This window comes from Falco cherrug, chromosome 7 (assembly GCF_023634085.1).
Source record: "Falco cherrug isolate bFalChe1 chromosome 7, bFalChe1.pri, whole genome shotgun sequence".
Lineage (NCBI taxonomy): Eukaryota > Metazoa > Chordata > Aves > Falconiformes > Falconidae > Falco > Falco cherrug.
In genome coordinates, this window is record NC_073703.1 from 20,379,639 (window position 1) to 20,396,293 (window position 16,655).

At 37.5% G+C, this 16,655-nt stretch overlaps 1 protein-coding gene across 5 annotated transcripts in view; it reads left to right on the forward strand.

The window, feature by feature from the left end:
• Positions 1-16,655, forward strand: part of ENTREP2 (endosomal transmembrane epsin interactor 2) — a 145,872-nt gene that overhangs the window by 104,515 nt on the left and 24,702 nt on the right. For all 5 annotated transcript variants that reach the window (XM_055716591.1, XM_055716596.1, XM_055716594.1 and 2 more), the window contains one exon: positions 12,583-12,690. In XM_055716591.1, coding sequence (XP_055572566.1) covers positions 12,583-12,690 — 108 coding nt within the window. The remainder of the gene's footprint in view (positions 1-12,582; positions 12,691-16,655) is intronic.

Genomic DNA, 16,655 nt, shown 5'->3' on the forward strand with positions numbered 1-16,655 from the left:
CTGCCATTCTCCATGGCCTTTCAAAGATGTTGGAGAGTGGCTTGGCAATAACATCTGCCAGCTCCCTCAGCACTCGGGGTGCATCCCATTGGGGCCCATGGATCTGTGGGTGTCAGGTTTGCTGGAGTGATCTCCAGCGTGATCCTCCTTGACCAAGGGGAGAGTCTTTCTTTCTCCAGACTTCCCCTCTTGCCTCCAGGGGCTGGGATTCCTGAGGGCTGGCCTTGGCAGCGGTAGAGACTGAAGCAAAGAAGTTGTTCAGTAATTCTGCCTTCTCTGTGTCCTTCATCACCAGGACAAAGATATATGATGGTTTTAAAAATGTAGGAGGGGATGCTGTTATAAGAGAAAATTTGCCTCAGGACATTACTTTTAATACTTCATGATTTTTGAAAAATGATTTTTATGGGATGAAATATTAGAAACCATTTGTTCTCTTCCACTTAAATCTTACACAGACTTACTTTTGTCTTAATAACTTAATTGAAGAGGAAAAGATAATATCAGTCTTACAGTAAAAATGTAACTTTTTTACTTAAAGTAAAATCCCTAAAAGAAAAATATGAGCTGAAGCATGAAGTTATGGCAAAATGTTTTATTTTATCAATACAGAGATTGTCTTACCTTACAACTAATGGAATCTTACAGAACTTGGCATTTTAAAATCTTAAAAGGTCAAACATATGAAATCTCTTGGGTAAAACATAAAAGGCTCATTATTTAAATATCTGGAAAACAGTCACTTGAGATAAATTATTTGTCAGCACCAATAGATCTTGTGCAAGTAACACTTCATAACATTACCTTATCTTGTGCCTGGAAGCAATTGAGTCTTTTTTTTTTTGCTAAGAAAGACTTCAGTTGAGCTCATTTTGCTCTTATCTTCTGTCCAAGCAAGAGAGGGATAATTCTCTGTAAAGTAGAAGTTGATGGCCAAAAATGCCAGGATTTGTAGACTGCTAAGGGAACTGTGAAACAGGATAGGAGCAAAAACCCCTTATGAATAAGCTTGAATTAACTAAAGAGCTGAAGCTCCACTAGAAAAGTTCTTAGAGGCTCACAGATTGATGGAGATTTAAAAGCTGTGTATTACATAAAACAGCCGGGCAATTTAGCCATGGTGTTTTCCATAGTGTATTACTTTGACTGTCTGTCAGTCACCTGATAGTGCTGTGCAAGCTGGCTTTTATTCAGGTAAAACCAAAAAAAAATGCAGGAGGGTATATCTTTTTTATACGTACACACAAACACACAGAGACCTATTTATAAAATCCTATCGTCTCTGGTTTACGTTGCTGATTATCCTTCAGGCGACATCTGAAGTCTTTTCCAAGATGAGACCAGTACGAGTGAGATGCCTTTTTAAACAGTTACCTCTGAGTGTAGAATGCTGACATTGTAGTCTGCACTGAATGTGTTGGTTTGTAGGCGAGATGTTAAGGAACTGAGTTTTTTTCTTATAATGTTAATTAAAGCACAAGGACTGAATTTTCTTGACAGTTTTCATCTGTGAAAATTATTCCTCTTTTCTAAACTCAGAGTATTCTGAACTTATTAAAACCATGCGTGCAACAAAGCTTATCTGCTTATGCTTGTGTTTTGATGGGATGAACTTAGGTATTTAGAAGAGTGAATTATATTGTAATGTATTCTCACTGTCTGATATTTGCACGTAAGAGGAGAATTTTATGCTGCTTTTGTTTAGTAATGATCGAGTATGGGTTTTTTAATTACTTTAATAGTTTACAGAGCCCAAAATTCCTGCAGTTGTATATGCTGATTTATGAATTTGCTATTTAAATAATTGCTTCCCACTTTAAGTAAGGTCCTTGTGCAGAATGGTTTTGTGACTATACGGACTAGGGGAAAAGCTGATTCCTCCATCTATTTTCAGTATAAATATTTGGTTTGGAGCTGCAAAAATTGAAGCACAATATAAAGAGTAAATGTCTTTTTCAGGTTACTGATTCCATTCATTAGTTTGTAAGCTAGGCATCGTTATTAGAGATTTATGTAAGTCAGGGTTCTTTCAGTCTTCTGTGTGAATCTTTCCTTTCCTCTCCTTTGAATCCACATTTATTATTACTGAGTTTCCTGATGACCAAACCTACGCATATTTTTTTTTCTATTCAGAAGACCATGCTTTCGCTTGCAAAACAGAGGATGACTGCTAACATGTTCTTTAGAGTTATAAGAACAGATTTTTCTCAGATTCACTGTATGACCAAATGCAAAATATTTAATTTTGCTGAATGTCTTTCCTAAAACACTTTATAATCTGCTTAAGATTGGATAAATCTCAGTGTAGAATAAGTAACTTCCTATGAGGTTTTTAAATGCTGGAGTTTTTTCACATTCCTTAAAAGGTAACTGAAAATATTCTTTATGTTGAGATGTATTTACCATACTAGATACCATCAAAACCAGAGTGGTTCAGTGTGGACTTTATCGTCAGAATAGTTGAGCTACAAGTATTTCAAAAGTTCTGAGTAACAGTGGTATAACAAACGTCATCTGCTCATACTTTTCCTTCCTCATGAATGTTTTTGTTTCTAGCTTAGGCAATGAGTGAATATGGTTGTGAACTTGTCTCGTGGCTGCAGAGCTGCCTCATTGAATGACTAGAATCTTATTATTACATACCTATCCAGTTATTGTATAGAATCTTAGTCTTTCAAGAGCCTCTAACGCACACCTCTCCAGTACTAAATTTAATGTAGACACCGGAGCTGAGATGTGCAAACTTGTATCCAAGCAGAGACTTTTTTGAGTTTTTATTTTTCTTAAGTAGCATTTGTGCACCGCTTCCCTAAAAATATAGTAGATTCTAGACCTGTGTGAAAGTGTACTATATTGTACTTTAATACCTTAAATGCATTTTACGAAGCGTTAGCTACATCTCCATTTACAGCTCAATGTGCATTTGAGACCTGTATGGTTTAGAATTGATTTTTTGTAAGCACAGACAGTCTTCTTAGTATTAGAGCAGCTATTTTTTGTAGTGTTTTTCAGACATATCCAGTTAAAACAACTGAAGTTATAATTTGAGTTAAAAGGGCTGTTGTCCTTGGATTCACGAACAAAAGAGGTACACAGGCACTAATTACATGGGTGAAAAAGCTTTACTGCTCATTATCTCTTTTCAGGTTACAGTAATATAAGAAATGAAGCACTATAACTGAAGTCAATCAAGGAGAAAAGAAATCATCTTCACAGAATTGCAGAAGTGAAGCTGGTTTTAGCCCTTGATCAATGTTCAGATCCATGTGTTCAAGGCTGCTGATTACAGTGGTTTTCTTTTTTACACACCAGCAACCTTATTTTACTATTTTTATTGTATATTGACTAAGATCTCAAAAGTGCAAAGGACTTAAAAGCTTCAAAGACTATGAACCTTTTATTTCCACAGGAAAACAATCTATTGAGCCAGCACAATGTGTGTTATAAAGAGTTCCAGTCCAATGTTGTTGCACAGGTTAGAAGTCTAAAGTACTGGGTTTATGCTATGTAACTTTTTTTTTTTTTTTTGCGGGGCTGGGGGGGGTAGTGCAAATATAAGTAACACATTTCACAAAAAATAGTAAAAATTTTAAATGTTGTAATAAATGTGGAGACAGAGAAGTAAGTGGGGTCAAGAATCATTGATCTGTACTTTGTTTCCTTCTAGAGGAAGACAGGTTTAAATACAGTTTCTCAATTCTGTGTAAGCAGCACAGCTGTATAATTTTCTACATAATATTTGACAGAAAGAATGAATGTTTTGTGGTAATAGTGCTTCATTTGTGTGGTATATATCTGTATTGAATGTTAAATTCCATGGTTTGATGTTCATGCCTGTAACTTAATTGACAGGACAGTGCATTGCTGTGATATGAAGCGCCAAGGCAGTGATTAAGTATTTACCAAAGTCTGTATTTGAGTTGTGAAGACGTCCAGATATTCTTGTTTCATTTTGGTTTACTTGATTTTTATTCTGTGTTTAGTGGGTATGTTAAAGGAATTAGGGAGCTTCTGCAATAGTTTGGTAAAAGGAGACGGATTAAGAAAGACTATCGGTGTTTTTTCCCAAATAACAATTATCCAGGAGCATATTGCTTTATTGGGCTCATGCTAAAGTCCTTTGATATGGTGGTTGTAACTTGGCTTCATTTGCATACTGGTTTCTTATGCAAGATGCTGTCAGTCACGTAATGCTCCCCTTCCAGGCCTAAAATTACACTGAGTTTTTGCTGTTGATGTTGAGTGCATGCATTATTATGTGTTACAGCTGGGTTCCAGCTGTGGTTGAATAATACTGCTTTTCTACAGCTGGTTCTGGAAGGCAACTGATAGCAGGGAGAAATTCAGGTATGACTTTGTCGTCTAAGATGAAGGAACTCTATGGATATGGCTCGCCATTAGAGCAAACTGCTAGTATTCCAGTTTTGCTTTGTATTTGCTGTGATAGGAGGTACAAATTACATTTTGAAGGGCAAAATTTCAGAAGGGTGGATACACTTGCAGTGAGTGTTCTTTGGTTATAAAGGACCCAGTTCTGCTACCTCTCCCACCACTAACAGGGGACTCATGCCATTGTCATTTTTCATTTTAGATTCTATCTCATTCCAGAGATTTTCTTTGCTTCTGTCGGGTAATTGCATGTGCTAAAAGCTGTTCTAAATTGCTTTGTTAAATGATTGTTTCTAAGGTTGAGTTATCGAAGTGATAAATCAATCACCAATTTTTTCCTTATTCCAATTTAATACCATCTGACTGCCTTATCACCCAGAAGCTTGATGGAAAACAAAGAAAATTAGGTTTTAGGGCAAATTTCTTTTTCAGTATGTTACTGCATGGGTTGGTTTTTTTTCATATGATGTTCTCACTGAATTATATCTTTTAATTTTTGGAATACAAAATATAAAAAAAATATTTCAATTAAACATTCAGATTTTTTTTAAGTGCTCCTTGTGTTTTTAACACAGCTCCTATTTTAGTGTGTCCTGTAGGCTTTTGGGCATAGTCTCAAATTTAAAGAATCTGAGCATTTTTATGTAGTTACTTTTCAGAATAGTGGTGCACTTGAAAATGTTTGTGTTGTCTTCAGACTCTGCAACAAAAAAGAAAAAGGATGATGTGTAGCAGTGCTGAGTGTGATTTGCTTTTATTTCATTTTAGGTAACTTATCTTTAACATTACCTGCTGGTAATCATTTTGATAAAATGTGAGAGACAGTCACTTTTGCTAGTGTCTCTCCCCTTGCCTTCAGTCACTCCACCAATCACAAAAAATCCCTGCTGTTTACTTACCCCAGCAGTCACTTGCAAACTGGTGATGGAGAGGGATATGGGAAAGAGGGTAGCGATGTGGGAACAGAGTTTCAAGGGTTGAGTACGCCTAAAGGTGGTTACAGGGAAGGAGAAGGCTCGGCAACCTAAGGCACTGAGGGCTCATAGCTATTTTTCATATTGTCTGAGCTCGCTGGCGTTAAAGTGGTGAGGATCCTTGGCCATTTGGGAATATAGCTGGGGTTTTGAAGAGGGTGCCAGGTAACCTCTTTTCACAACGAATTTTGGATGTCGAAGTCTATGAAATGACAAGATATCTGTATGTTTTCTGTGTGAGAGGAGCTTTATTTCAACAGTCTTCCTATGCTTTGTCAAACCAGCTCCTTTCTGGAGGAAGGCTGGTCAGAGGGAGGCTGCTCCTTGCTGCTCCTTCCCTAGCACAGCCAGGAGCTGCTACAACTACGGTTGGTAGAAACTAAAATGTAGAATAGAGATGCTGAAATACAGCATTCAGATAATGCTATTAATAACTCTCACAATCATGTAGTCAGCGAAGTAGTCTGTAAATTACACTTATTTGCAAAGATTATAGCTTGGGCAGCTTGTGTTCACAGCTAAAATCTAAAAGCAATTCCATCAAAGAGAAGTAAACATGTTTTGAATGATCAAATGGTGTGTAGGATGTCTGTAAAAAGCATTGGGGATCCCTTTACAGGGCCATGGTTAAGAGTTTTTAAAGAATGGAGCTGCAAAATACTAAGCTGTCATTTTGCTGGAGAGAGACTGTTACTGCATGATTGGATGTGGCTAACCACTGGCAGTGCTTGATAGAACACAGCAACGCAAACAGTGATTTCTGTCTGTAGTTAGATGTTCAGGGCTTCCAGGCAGAACTTCAGCATTTTTGAATTGCAGTTTACACAACCTGTTCTCAGAGTCTTTCTACCTTCCTAAATAGTGGCCTAATTTTAGTGTCAGTTGCAGATATCTCACCTGTGTGGCATCCACAAAAGAACAATATTCAGAAACTGCAAATGAGGCGGGCTGCTCAGTATGGGACCTCTGCCACGTCTTGTTTCTGTAATTCTGGAAACATGCAAGAGTCAAAAGAAACAGTTAGATGCTTTTAGGTAAATGTATTCTGTTTGTGTAGCCAGCAGTGCTCGCTTGTGTATCTGAAAGCACTGGGAAACATAAATTCCAAACGATTTTGGTGTTTGTGGGCAGCAGTGTCTTTTCTGTAGCTAAGCTGTTTAGGTGGGTGTGGAGTTTATGTAGTTGTGGCATCAGGAAAACAGTACTGATGTTGGTTAAATCTGGAGCATGTTAAACCCTTTCTCACAACCAGCTTAGAAAATTCAGATTTTCTACAAACTGCTAACAACACATCCCATGAGGCTGTCTTCCAGCCTAACAAGTAGACGTAAACCCAAAGGGGAGGCATTTCAGCTTAATTAGAATTAATGCATGTAAACAAGAGGGAGGAAATGAGGAATCTCTCTTATGTTTCTGTTCAGCTGCTCCTAACATAAACAGTTTTGTGATATGTTGCTGCATATTAGATCTGAGAGCTCCACTTTTTTTTGCCAAAATAAAAATGAAATTAAATACATGTGTAGTGTCAAAATGGCATTTTTTGCTGAAACATTTCTACTAGCTCTAATGTAGACCTTACTACATTCAGACTGGGGAAGTGTTCAATTTCATTTTGAGCTAAGGTTTGAAAGATTTCCTTCTTTTTGTTATGTAAGATGAAACTGAAATGGTCTATTCTATACTCACAGTATGGTATTTTTAGTTAATATTTGGTTTTCACCAGATAGTTTACAGTTATTATGCTGAAAAAAGCACAGCAAAGGAAGAGCGTGCACACACATGAAACTAGCTTTTGAAAGGTAGTTGATAAATATTTGAAAGCATCTGCCAGATTAGTGTGCAACCCCTCAGCAGGACATAAATGGGTTCATTTAGCCCCCTTTTTAAGGTTATAAAGCTCATACAGTGATTTTTGCCTCTGTTGATGTCCAGAGTTCTATCACTAACATTTAATGGAATTCTGTAGCTAAACCATGTTTAATCTCAGAAATGGTACAACTTCTGCCTTCTATTTGAGATAGCACTTTGTGCTATTTCATCCAAATTATTTTTTGTTACATTTCTTCTTTCATTTAGATCCTTCATACCTCCAAATATCTCAATGACTCTTCCACAGTTAAAGGATCAGCCTATTCTCTGTTTACAGCATGTTTTGTAAGAATCCTACTAACATAGATGAAAAGCCAGTCAACACACGTGCCATTTAACCTGCGCAACACACCTCCTTTTCTTGGCAGTCTCTGCCTCTGTTTGTTGATTTGTGTGAGAAGAGGGCTGTACCAGACACCACTTAAAATTTTGGTTTGGCAACATCAGCTTCATAGAAGTTGCTTTCTGGAATTTAGTAGCTCCTTGAATTTGCTGCCAGTGTGCATTCTTGGGGCTCAGTATACCTGAAAACAGTGGTGTTTATAATGCTGTCTCTCTGAGAAACATTGGCACGGAATGGAATGACTGTTCCACAGAGGGCTTAATACCAACGTCCACATCTTCTATTCCATGCACAGCCATATTTTCATGCAATTCATCTAATATAACTTTTGACATCAGGTGAGTTAAGAGGTTGGTGCTCCAGAGTCTTTGTATGGCTGAAGAACTACATTCATTTGTTCTTGCACTCTGCTTTTATACTGAAGATCTCGAGCTGAGATGTTTTACAAGACCACAAATTCTGTGTTACAGGCATTGTTTCCTTCTGAGTCAGTTTTGAATTCTCAGGGATGTAAGAGTGTGCTTATTCCAAGAATTTACGGGATCATAAAGCTGGCTGTTTCTGTCATGGAGGAGAAGGCATCGGAGGTATGGGAAGATTTTTATGAGAAGGCAATCTCATGTGAAGAATAGGTAAACTCCCAGTAGATATAAAGGAAAGGTTTAGTTTTAGTATACTTTCTGCTTTGCGATAACTTATTTTGGAAAAATTGTGGGTTTAAAACTTTTATTGCAAAATATTACTTTAATTGTGCTAATAAAGGCAGAACTTTGAGGTGTGGTAGCACAGAAACAGTATCAAAAGAGAATACTGAAAACAGCTTAACTCAGTAAAAGAACACAACGAAATGGATGTTCTCTCTTTAAGGAAGATGTATGGATGATAGCATGAAGATTTGAGAATGCGCAACTATCCTCTGTGGGACCACAGTATAAGTTAAAGGTATCTTACTAGGGAGGGAAAACAGGATAAACAGCTAAGTAGGTAATGACACAATTAATTATTAAGCTGTAATAAAAATGGAACATTGCAACCATGAAATCTTGGTTTTTTGCAGAAATCAGTATTAAATTCAAATTCCACTTTTTAGATTTGCTGAGGGTCCTACTTGGGGAAATAACTGGCCACAGAGAAGCAGCTGACAATGCTGACTCCTGTGGGTATATAGCTGAAGGGATCTAGGCTTGCTTCCAGGCAGCTCCGACAGCTGCTTCCACTCTTAAAGAAATTTGTGTCCTCTGCGATCAGGGAGTTAAGGTCTAGCAAGAAAATTGTACATGTAACTTGCAGAAGAGTAGTTCTACATAGTATGTTATACCTATCAGAACAATAATTATCATATGAACATGCTGAAGAGTCAAATGTTTGTCTTAAAAAGATGAAAATACCCAGAAAAATACCATGTAAGAGAAAATTGGTTCAGCCATTTGTGAAGAGCAAAGACTCGTATTTCACACCATTACGGATTGATGTGTTGTGTTTTCAGAGTACCAGAGTTCTCATAAGTATCAACCAAAAATCTGTCACTAAAGCTCCTTGCTTTTGTATTTAATACAGATTTCCTAATCCTTTATACCCCTGCAAATGTGGCTGTCTGTGGCCAGGTGCTGTGCAGGGCTAAGATTGTCCCTGTTGTCGTTATTGCATTTTCACAGGCATTTCCTAAAGGACATCTTGCTTGTTGTCATGTTCCAGCTGGAATCTGCATAAGCACCTACACTGTCTTTCTCATAGCGTGTTTGGCCATGGAGGATTTTACATCTGGAAGGCCTGTTCCTGCACACTTGCTATCTGTAGTTGAATAAATGAGTGTCCTATGAATTACCTAATTACTCGTTAAAGTAATTGGTAAATTGCCTGAGGCTGGTTCCTGTTTGTTTCACAGGGGAGGGGGCAGAGGAGAAGGGTTGTCAGTTTGTGGGTTGATTTCTGTTTGAGTTGAAACAGATTTTAGGAGGGAGGAAAAAAAGTAGTAGTCTTGCTTTACAAAATACCTAGTGATGGTGAGGATTCCACAATTGTTGCTCAGTTATAACCTTCACTGTTAAAAAATTAAACTTAACATCTTTTTCAAATTTGTTGAGCTCTGCTGTCTTGTTACATTGTTGGCTGATAGATGCCCGTTCTTTATTGATCTTTATGGAATACATAAACATTCTGCATCACTGCATTTGATTGTATCTTCACCTTCAACAAGACTGCAGTGGGGACAGTACTCTAGCTGTTGTATGCTTAGGCTGGAAAAGGATTCTGTGAAAAGAGGGCCATTGGACCGTAATCCCTGCCTTACGTAACAAATATAATGCTGAGTAGCAAATTGAGTTCAGCTACCCATGGAAAGGGGAAAATACCAAACTGCAACAAAGAAATTGTGATCATTGTGAGTGCTCAGTCTGGGACACTATTGCAGTTCAGAGTCAACTTCCTTTGTCTGTTGTTTCACAGTAGTTAGCAAAGAATAAAAATCAAAGCAATTGGCTTTACTTTCCTGTCTGGAGGTTTTCTAAAATCACTGGTAGCGAAGGAAAAAATAAAAATGGAAAATGCATTTCTTGATTTTACTCTGTGCTTTGGAGAGTGGAAGGAAGGAATGGGATGAGGGAATTTTTAATCTTTGTCTCTATCCATATAGGATGAAATGGGTTTGGTTTATTCCTTATTTTGTATAGCTGTGAGATAAGTATAATTGAGAATGAGGTTTGGGTTTTGGCTTTTCTCAATAAAACTAGTTTTGTCTTTATGATGTTGCTTCTGTCCTTTCCTAGTAGCAGGATGAAGAGGGCAGTAGTTATGCAGGAAAGGACCTGGGGTTATGTTGGACAAAAGATAAATCAGTGATGTACTGTTGCAAAAACCCTCAGTTGTCACTGCAGGATGTATAAGGCTGAGTACAGTGTGTAAAACACAATAAGTGATCCTTACACTATAGTCAGCATTTGCACGGCCTCCGTTGTGCCCAGTTTAGGATTTTGCATTTGAGGGAAAATGTGGACCAACTTGTGGTGAACCAGGTGAAATTAATGAAAATGAGCAGAGACCAAGGAAATTGGTCTCAATGGAGGACTGGGGAAAATGGGGTTAGTGTGTCATGCAGTAAAGACTACTTCAAGCATGATAATAATTTTAAAGGTGTAAAAACACCATGTAATAGCCTGTTCTCAAAACCCATGGAAGGAAAACAGCAGTGGTTTTCAACTGTGGGTTGGGCATGTGGAGGACACAATGGTAAATGTAAATACCGGTATAGTGGGATAAAGCTGTGGAATCTTTAGAAACAGATCAAAGAAACATCTGTCCAGAGTGATAGAGGCACAGCTGAGTCTATCCTGAGGTATGGGTTGTATGAGGGTCTTAAAGATACTTTGGATCCTAATTTACAACGAATTTGCTAAATGCCTGTAAAGTTTCTTACTGCTAGGAAATTGTCTTATTTTTACCCTCGATCTTATCTCCATCCTGGTTGTCTTTACCTAGGTTTACATATGGAAAGCAGAACAGGATTTCAACCTCTTTTTGTGCAACTGTTGACTAATTGCATCTCTAGAGATTTACTCACCTGTTTACTTTCATTTGAATGCTCTTAAGTGACTTTGTATTTGAATGAGTCCTCTGTATCACCTTCTGTACATGAGTTCAAAATTGGCCCCTCCAGTGTTCTGCTGTTGATTCATTATTTCCCTGGCTGAGGCGCTGGCCAAGACGACAGAAAACTCCTGACCAGACCAGCGAGAGCCAGTCTGGCTCACTCAGTATCTAAGCTGTTAATGACTAGAACTTGTTGACCCATTTAATGTCTACGTGGTTCCCATGGCTGGCATTTCTATCTTCAAACAAAGGTCACTTGAGGAGCATGCAATTACAGTGGCAGGAGTAAATTTGCCTCTTCCTATCATTTTTTTCAGTACTGTTGGAAAAATCGAAGCAAGCAAGGCATGATTTTATACCATAGAAGTTATTTTATGCACTGGCAGTGACTGAAATACTCTTTTAGACTTAGATACTACAGAATGTCCTTTACACAGTTGAGTGGTTTTACTTATGGTATATTAACAATTTTTATTTTGTTTTTCATCTGTTCTCTGTGATGCATTTTCTCAACTACTTTTACTGGCTGTTCAGAATCCTGAGACACATAGCTGTCACAAGTACACAGCTATGCAGTTGCTGTAGAAGGATTGTAGTAGTTTTTAAATGTCACCAGCGTGCTAAATCATTGTTCCTTTTCACTGGCTGTTGGGAAATTAAATTAAAATCCAGTGATTGTGGAAGAGAGAGATGCTTTTTTATTTTAATTATACCTTAGCTATAAAAATGTTTCAGTGTCAATTCAAATGTTTATTTTATTTTATTCTACTTAGTAAACAGAAATATTTTATGTTCCATTTTAAATGTGTGGAATTTTGTGGGGGTTTTTGTGGGGTTTTTTTTGTAATGCACTCTTTTCATCAGCACAAGGTGAAATGCCTGGATGTAGTCACTGCTTTTTCTCTCGTATCTAAAAATGTTTCAGGTGCGTGGAGTATCTGATACAGGATAAAATTCTCTATTTCATACTAGATTTTCCATTGAACTTGTTAACACACATCCTGAAGTTGTAGATTTCATTTACTGAAAGCAATGAAATTTCTGTATGTATTTTGTTTTCATCAGAAGTCTGTTTCATAGTATCTTTCTTGTGATAGCTGTAGCTTGGAGTCTACTGTGAAAGCAGTAATTGGTCTTATCTTTCAGGGAACTGGCAAACTTGAAGTATCAGCATTTCTGAGAAAACCTCTAATACCAAATGTATTGTGAGAAGTGGGGAAGGGAAGATGTTTATTTCTGTAACTGTTCCCTTTGCAGGCTGGTCTAAAAAAATTATTACAAGCTGAATGAATTCTACACGGTAATTGAGACCATATCAATTGATAACAGTTGGCAGTGTTCATTATCAATTTGCTAAAAAGATTTCCTGCGCTTTGTGTCCTTGAGATAAGAGATGATACTCTGATGCATGTCTTTCCACAGGACCTGCTGTTCAGCGTGTGCGCTCTCAATATCATCTCCACCATTGTCTGTGCTTTGGCAACAGCAATGTGTTGCATGCAGATGGTTTCTTCTGATCTTCTGCAAATGGTGAGTATGCTTCGGTGACAACACAGGATATTGTCCGGTGCAGCATATTGTCATGATCTGCGTATACTCATTTGTGCCTACTCTTTGCTTATAAACATAAGCCTGTTTGTCTGTCTTTGTGTGGTGTTAGAGCTTGCATGTACGTGAGTGTATTTTTTCTATCTGCACGTATATATCAATATAGCATACAGATGTATACAGTATGAATAGCTACTGTGTTTAAAATGCTTACATCTTACGTTAGAGAGTTATATTCAGGATTTTGCAATTGAGAGTATGTTATTTTTGTTAATGAGGTTATTAATGAATGAGGTTCGGTTATATATGCACATTAAATTTTCTCTCATGTGTTTATTATCTTGCGTTTTCACACTATCTAGAGCAGTTACCTAGCTTTGAAATACTATTTTTCACTACTTTTCTGGTATGAGAACTATGAGTTACAAACTGGAACTTTTCGCAGCCCTGTGCCAATACCAGGGTTTTCACAAGGAAAACATGTTCAGCTTCAGAGTAGCACTTGTGTTTAAAACAAGAGGGAAAAGGATCATTAGCCTTCTGCATAGCCAGCTGCACTACAGGATGCTGTCTTGTTCTGGTTGGAAAAGACAGCTTTCCTATCCCAAATGAGCGCTGTGATTCTCAAGGTTTCAATGTGATGTTGAAACAAAAAAGAATAAATTTGAATTTGTTTGTATTTTGCAGGCCAGATATACTGTTTCAAACCCAGCTCTATTACTGGCTAATGTAGGAAATTATCCTCTATTTAATAGCAGGGCAGGCACACAAACCTGATACCAGGCACTTGTAAACCTCTTGTGGTTTAAAAGTTTGCATAGATAGAATACTGGCCCAGCAATTAGCTGCAAACCTTTTACAGAACAGAGAAATGTTGCGTAACCTGCTGCGCAGGCACGTAGTTGATTTTTAAATAAATAAATAATGCACTAGCTGCCATGGATATTGATCTAAGTGCATGAATTACACCGATAAGGCTGTGCTTTCTAGACAAGTGTTCAGTCACTGCGTTACAAACTTAGTTAAAGAGTATCTTCAATCTGTAATCTGGTGTTTACTTCACATAGTAGCGGATATCATTTAGGCACGGCAGATACATCTACACATTGCCTAAAAACGTATGTACCTAAAAAAGGTACATAAATGTATTTTTTAATATTGTGCATTCCTTGTGCAGGCTTGTAAACAGTGTTTATTTAATAGCTTTGTTTTGGATGTCAAACAAAACTGACAAAGTAATCATTTCAGCTGATGACATTGTATTTTAAACATTAAAGGACTTTAATTGCGGGTGTTCTTTCTTTACAGGCCCATTTCACTCCCCCACCCCCACCCATGACATTTGCTGCACGAATGCCCATTGACTAAAGATCTTTTTCACCTTGCAGTGATGACAGGGAGATCAAGTGATCACACCTGGAAAGATCTGTCTGTCTAGTGTAACAACGGTAGCAGTGATCCAGAAGTGTGACCGTATATATTCCAGGAATTTTAACCTACACTTAATTTGTGGCATTTAACAGTGTAAGAGGAATAAAAATGTAGAGATGACAATGAACCAAGAACAATACTCAAGTGCTTCTGACTGGCATGTGCAAGAAACAGTCATCTTAATAGGAAGTCAAATACTTTAAAAGCATGTTAATTTTTCTCTCTGCCACTTCATTCTTCTACCCTAAAATGCTTTCTTTACCACCTGGCAATGCTGCCATTGCATCAATTTCTTTTTGCTTCCTGTGCCTCCAGCTCTCTGTCTTCTTGCGTAGTTGTTCATTCTCCCACCCTTTCAGCTCCATTGACAAGAATTTTCTTCCGTCTCCACAGAAGAAGGGAATTATATCTATCTTTCTGCTCAGTCCCAGTCTTTTCTTGTTTATCCTTAAGTTTTTCCCTTTCTTTTTTCAGGTTGCTGAGCCAGATTCCTGCCAGGCCTAAGTGAGCGTAACTTCCCTGGGGCTACGCTGACTTAGACCAGCTGAACTCTGACCTGAAGATTTCTTTTTCATTCACTATTTTCAGTCTGCTGTCCCATGATCTGCAGTTGCCTTTAGCTCTACTACACTCAGGAATCTGATTTGCTTCCTTTTTTCTTGCTTGATAATGCTTGATTTTTACTTTTCCCTTTTACTTTTCACAAAGATATGCAACGTCTCTTAGCAGGGTTGTACCATACTGGAAGTTTAAGGTAGCAGCAGCAAGAAATACCACCCCTCTTAAATGAATAGGTTTTAATTATTTGGCTGATTCTTTTACTCTAGTATTCAAGAGCTATGTAGGCTCTCCTAGGAAGAGGAGGCATAAATATGTAATTCCTAGCCAGCACAAGCACTATGCAATAGGGAACATCCTCCTCAGGCATCATTAGGTTATCGTTAGGTCATCAGTTTTGTGATTCATGTGCTGTGTAAGTGGTCTTGTCTCAGAAATTAATCAGTTAGAATGGTGAATTTTGGCAAATTTCAAATAATTTCCAGTTTTCTTCTGGCATGATGCTGTTCTATGTGCTTCAGGTTTTATTGCCTAGCAACATAGAGCTGGTATATAATTCAGTCTCAAGAAAATCTGCAACAGTGTCTCATGAGTATCTGGCTTCTTGCTAACTTTTGCATACAGAGAGTATCTGATTTGTAAAAGCAAACTGACAGTATTATATTGGAAACTGCTACCTTCCGATGTACCAATCTTTTGGTAAAAATGCTGTGAAAAATACAAACACAAGCTGTCTGGTAGTAAGAGCAGATTAAGCTTTCCAATTAATTTGAAGGGTTTTTTTTATTTTTGGTTAAACGTAAGCCCGCCAAACAAACATTTGGTTTCAAGCACTAAAGAAAAATTCCTGTAAAACATTGCAAACTATTTGGTTATGGTGTTGTATTTTAGTTTCCTTTAATTTTTACTTTTGTACTGTTGTATGGAACACAAAACCCAGTATTTCTGTAGATTTTTCCTTCTTTGAGTTGACTTTCAGAAAGCACCACAATTTTTTTAACTCACTCTAACCTTTCTCGCCCTGTTAAGTATATGCAGGTGCTCAGTGTGGGGGGGAAATAAATCTACAAATTGTACTAAAGCTGCAAGAGTAAGTGGTACCTTAGTTAAAGATTGAAATAGCATTTGTTATGTGTTTCACTGCCTTAGACAGTTGAAGGCTGCACTCCATTACAGGGCTTCCCAGAATTGTTCTTTCTGTGTACACACCCCTTCAGCAGATAAGCGTGAATCAAATGAGATTATATCAAGGTTCTGTAATGTGAAGAAACATCTCTTAATAACCAAGCTGTCACTTCCATGATACATAATTTGTTGCCTAAGGCAGTTTCAGTTTGCATCTTGTCTGATGAATGGCTACTGCAAAAATTCACCCTGTTTTCTTCAAAAGTTAGCTACCTGAATTAGACAAGGAAATACAAGAAATTATGCCCACTGTGGCCAAGCTAAGGCATGAAGTACACCCATTCCAGTCCTCCTTCCACTCCAAATATATTTATGGAGTACTTTTTCCCAAAAGTACTGGCACTGATATCATTCAGTGTGTTCTGATTTTTATCACCATCACTGTTAGTAACTGTTTTTCATGTAATGTGATATCTAAAACAATCTGTTATTTTGTAAAGGAAATAAGGTAATGATGACACATGCAAGCTGTAACATTTAATGACTGTTTTCATCAGCGATAATGATAATTCAGCATGTCATTAACTTAATAGGCTGTAGTTAATATTTCTACTCAAATACTTCAAATAAAGCACCTCTGTATGAGGATAGTATCTTGCTAACATTGTTTAACCCGTTATCCTGGTGAAATAGTAATTAAAAAAAACACCACCACCCTTCAGGGTGAAGCCTCACGTTAAGTGAGAGTTAATCTTTAGTTATTGCATATTTTTATTATTTAACCTAATTATATCAAACCTGCACTATTACATTTTTTGGCACGAAGCTTGCTT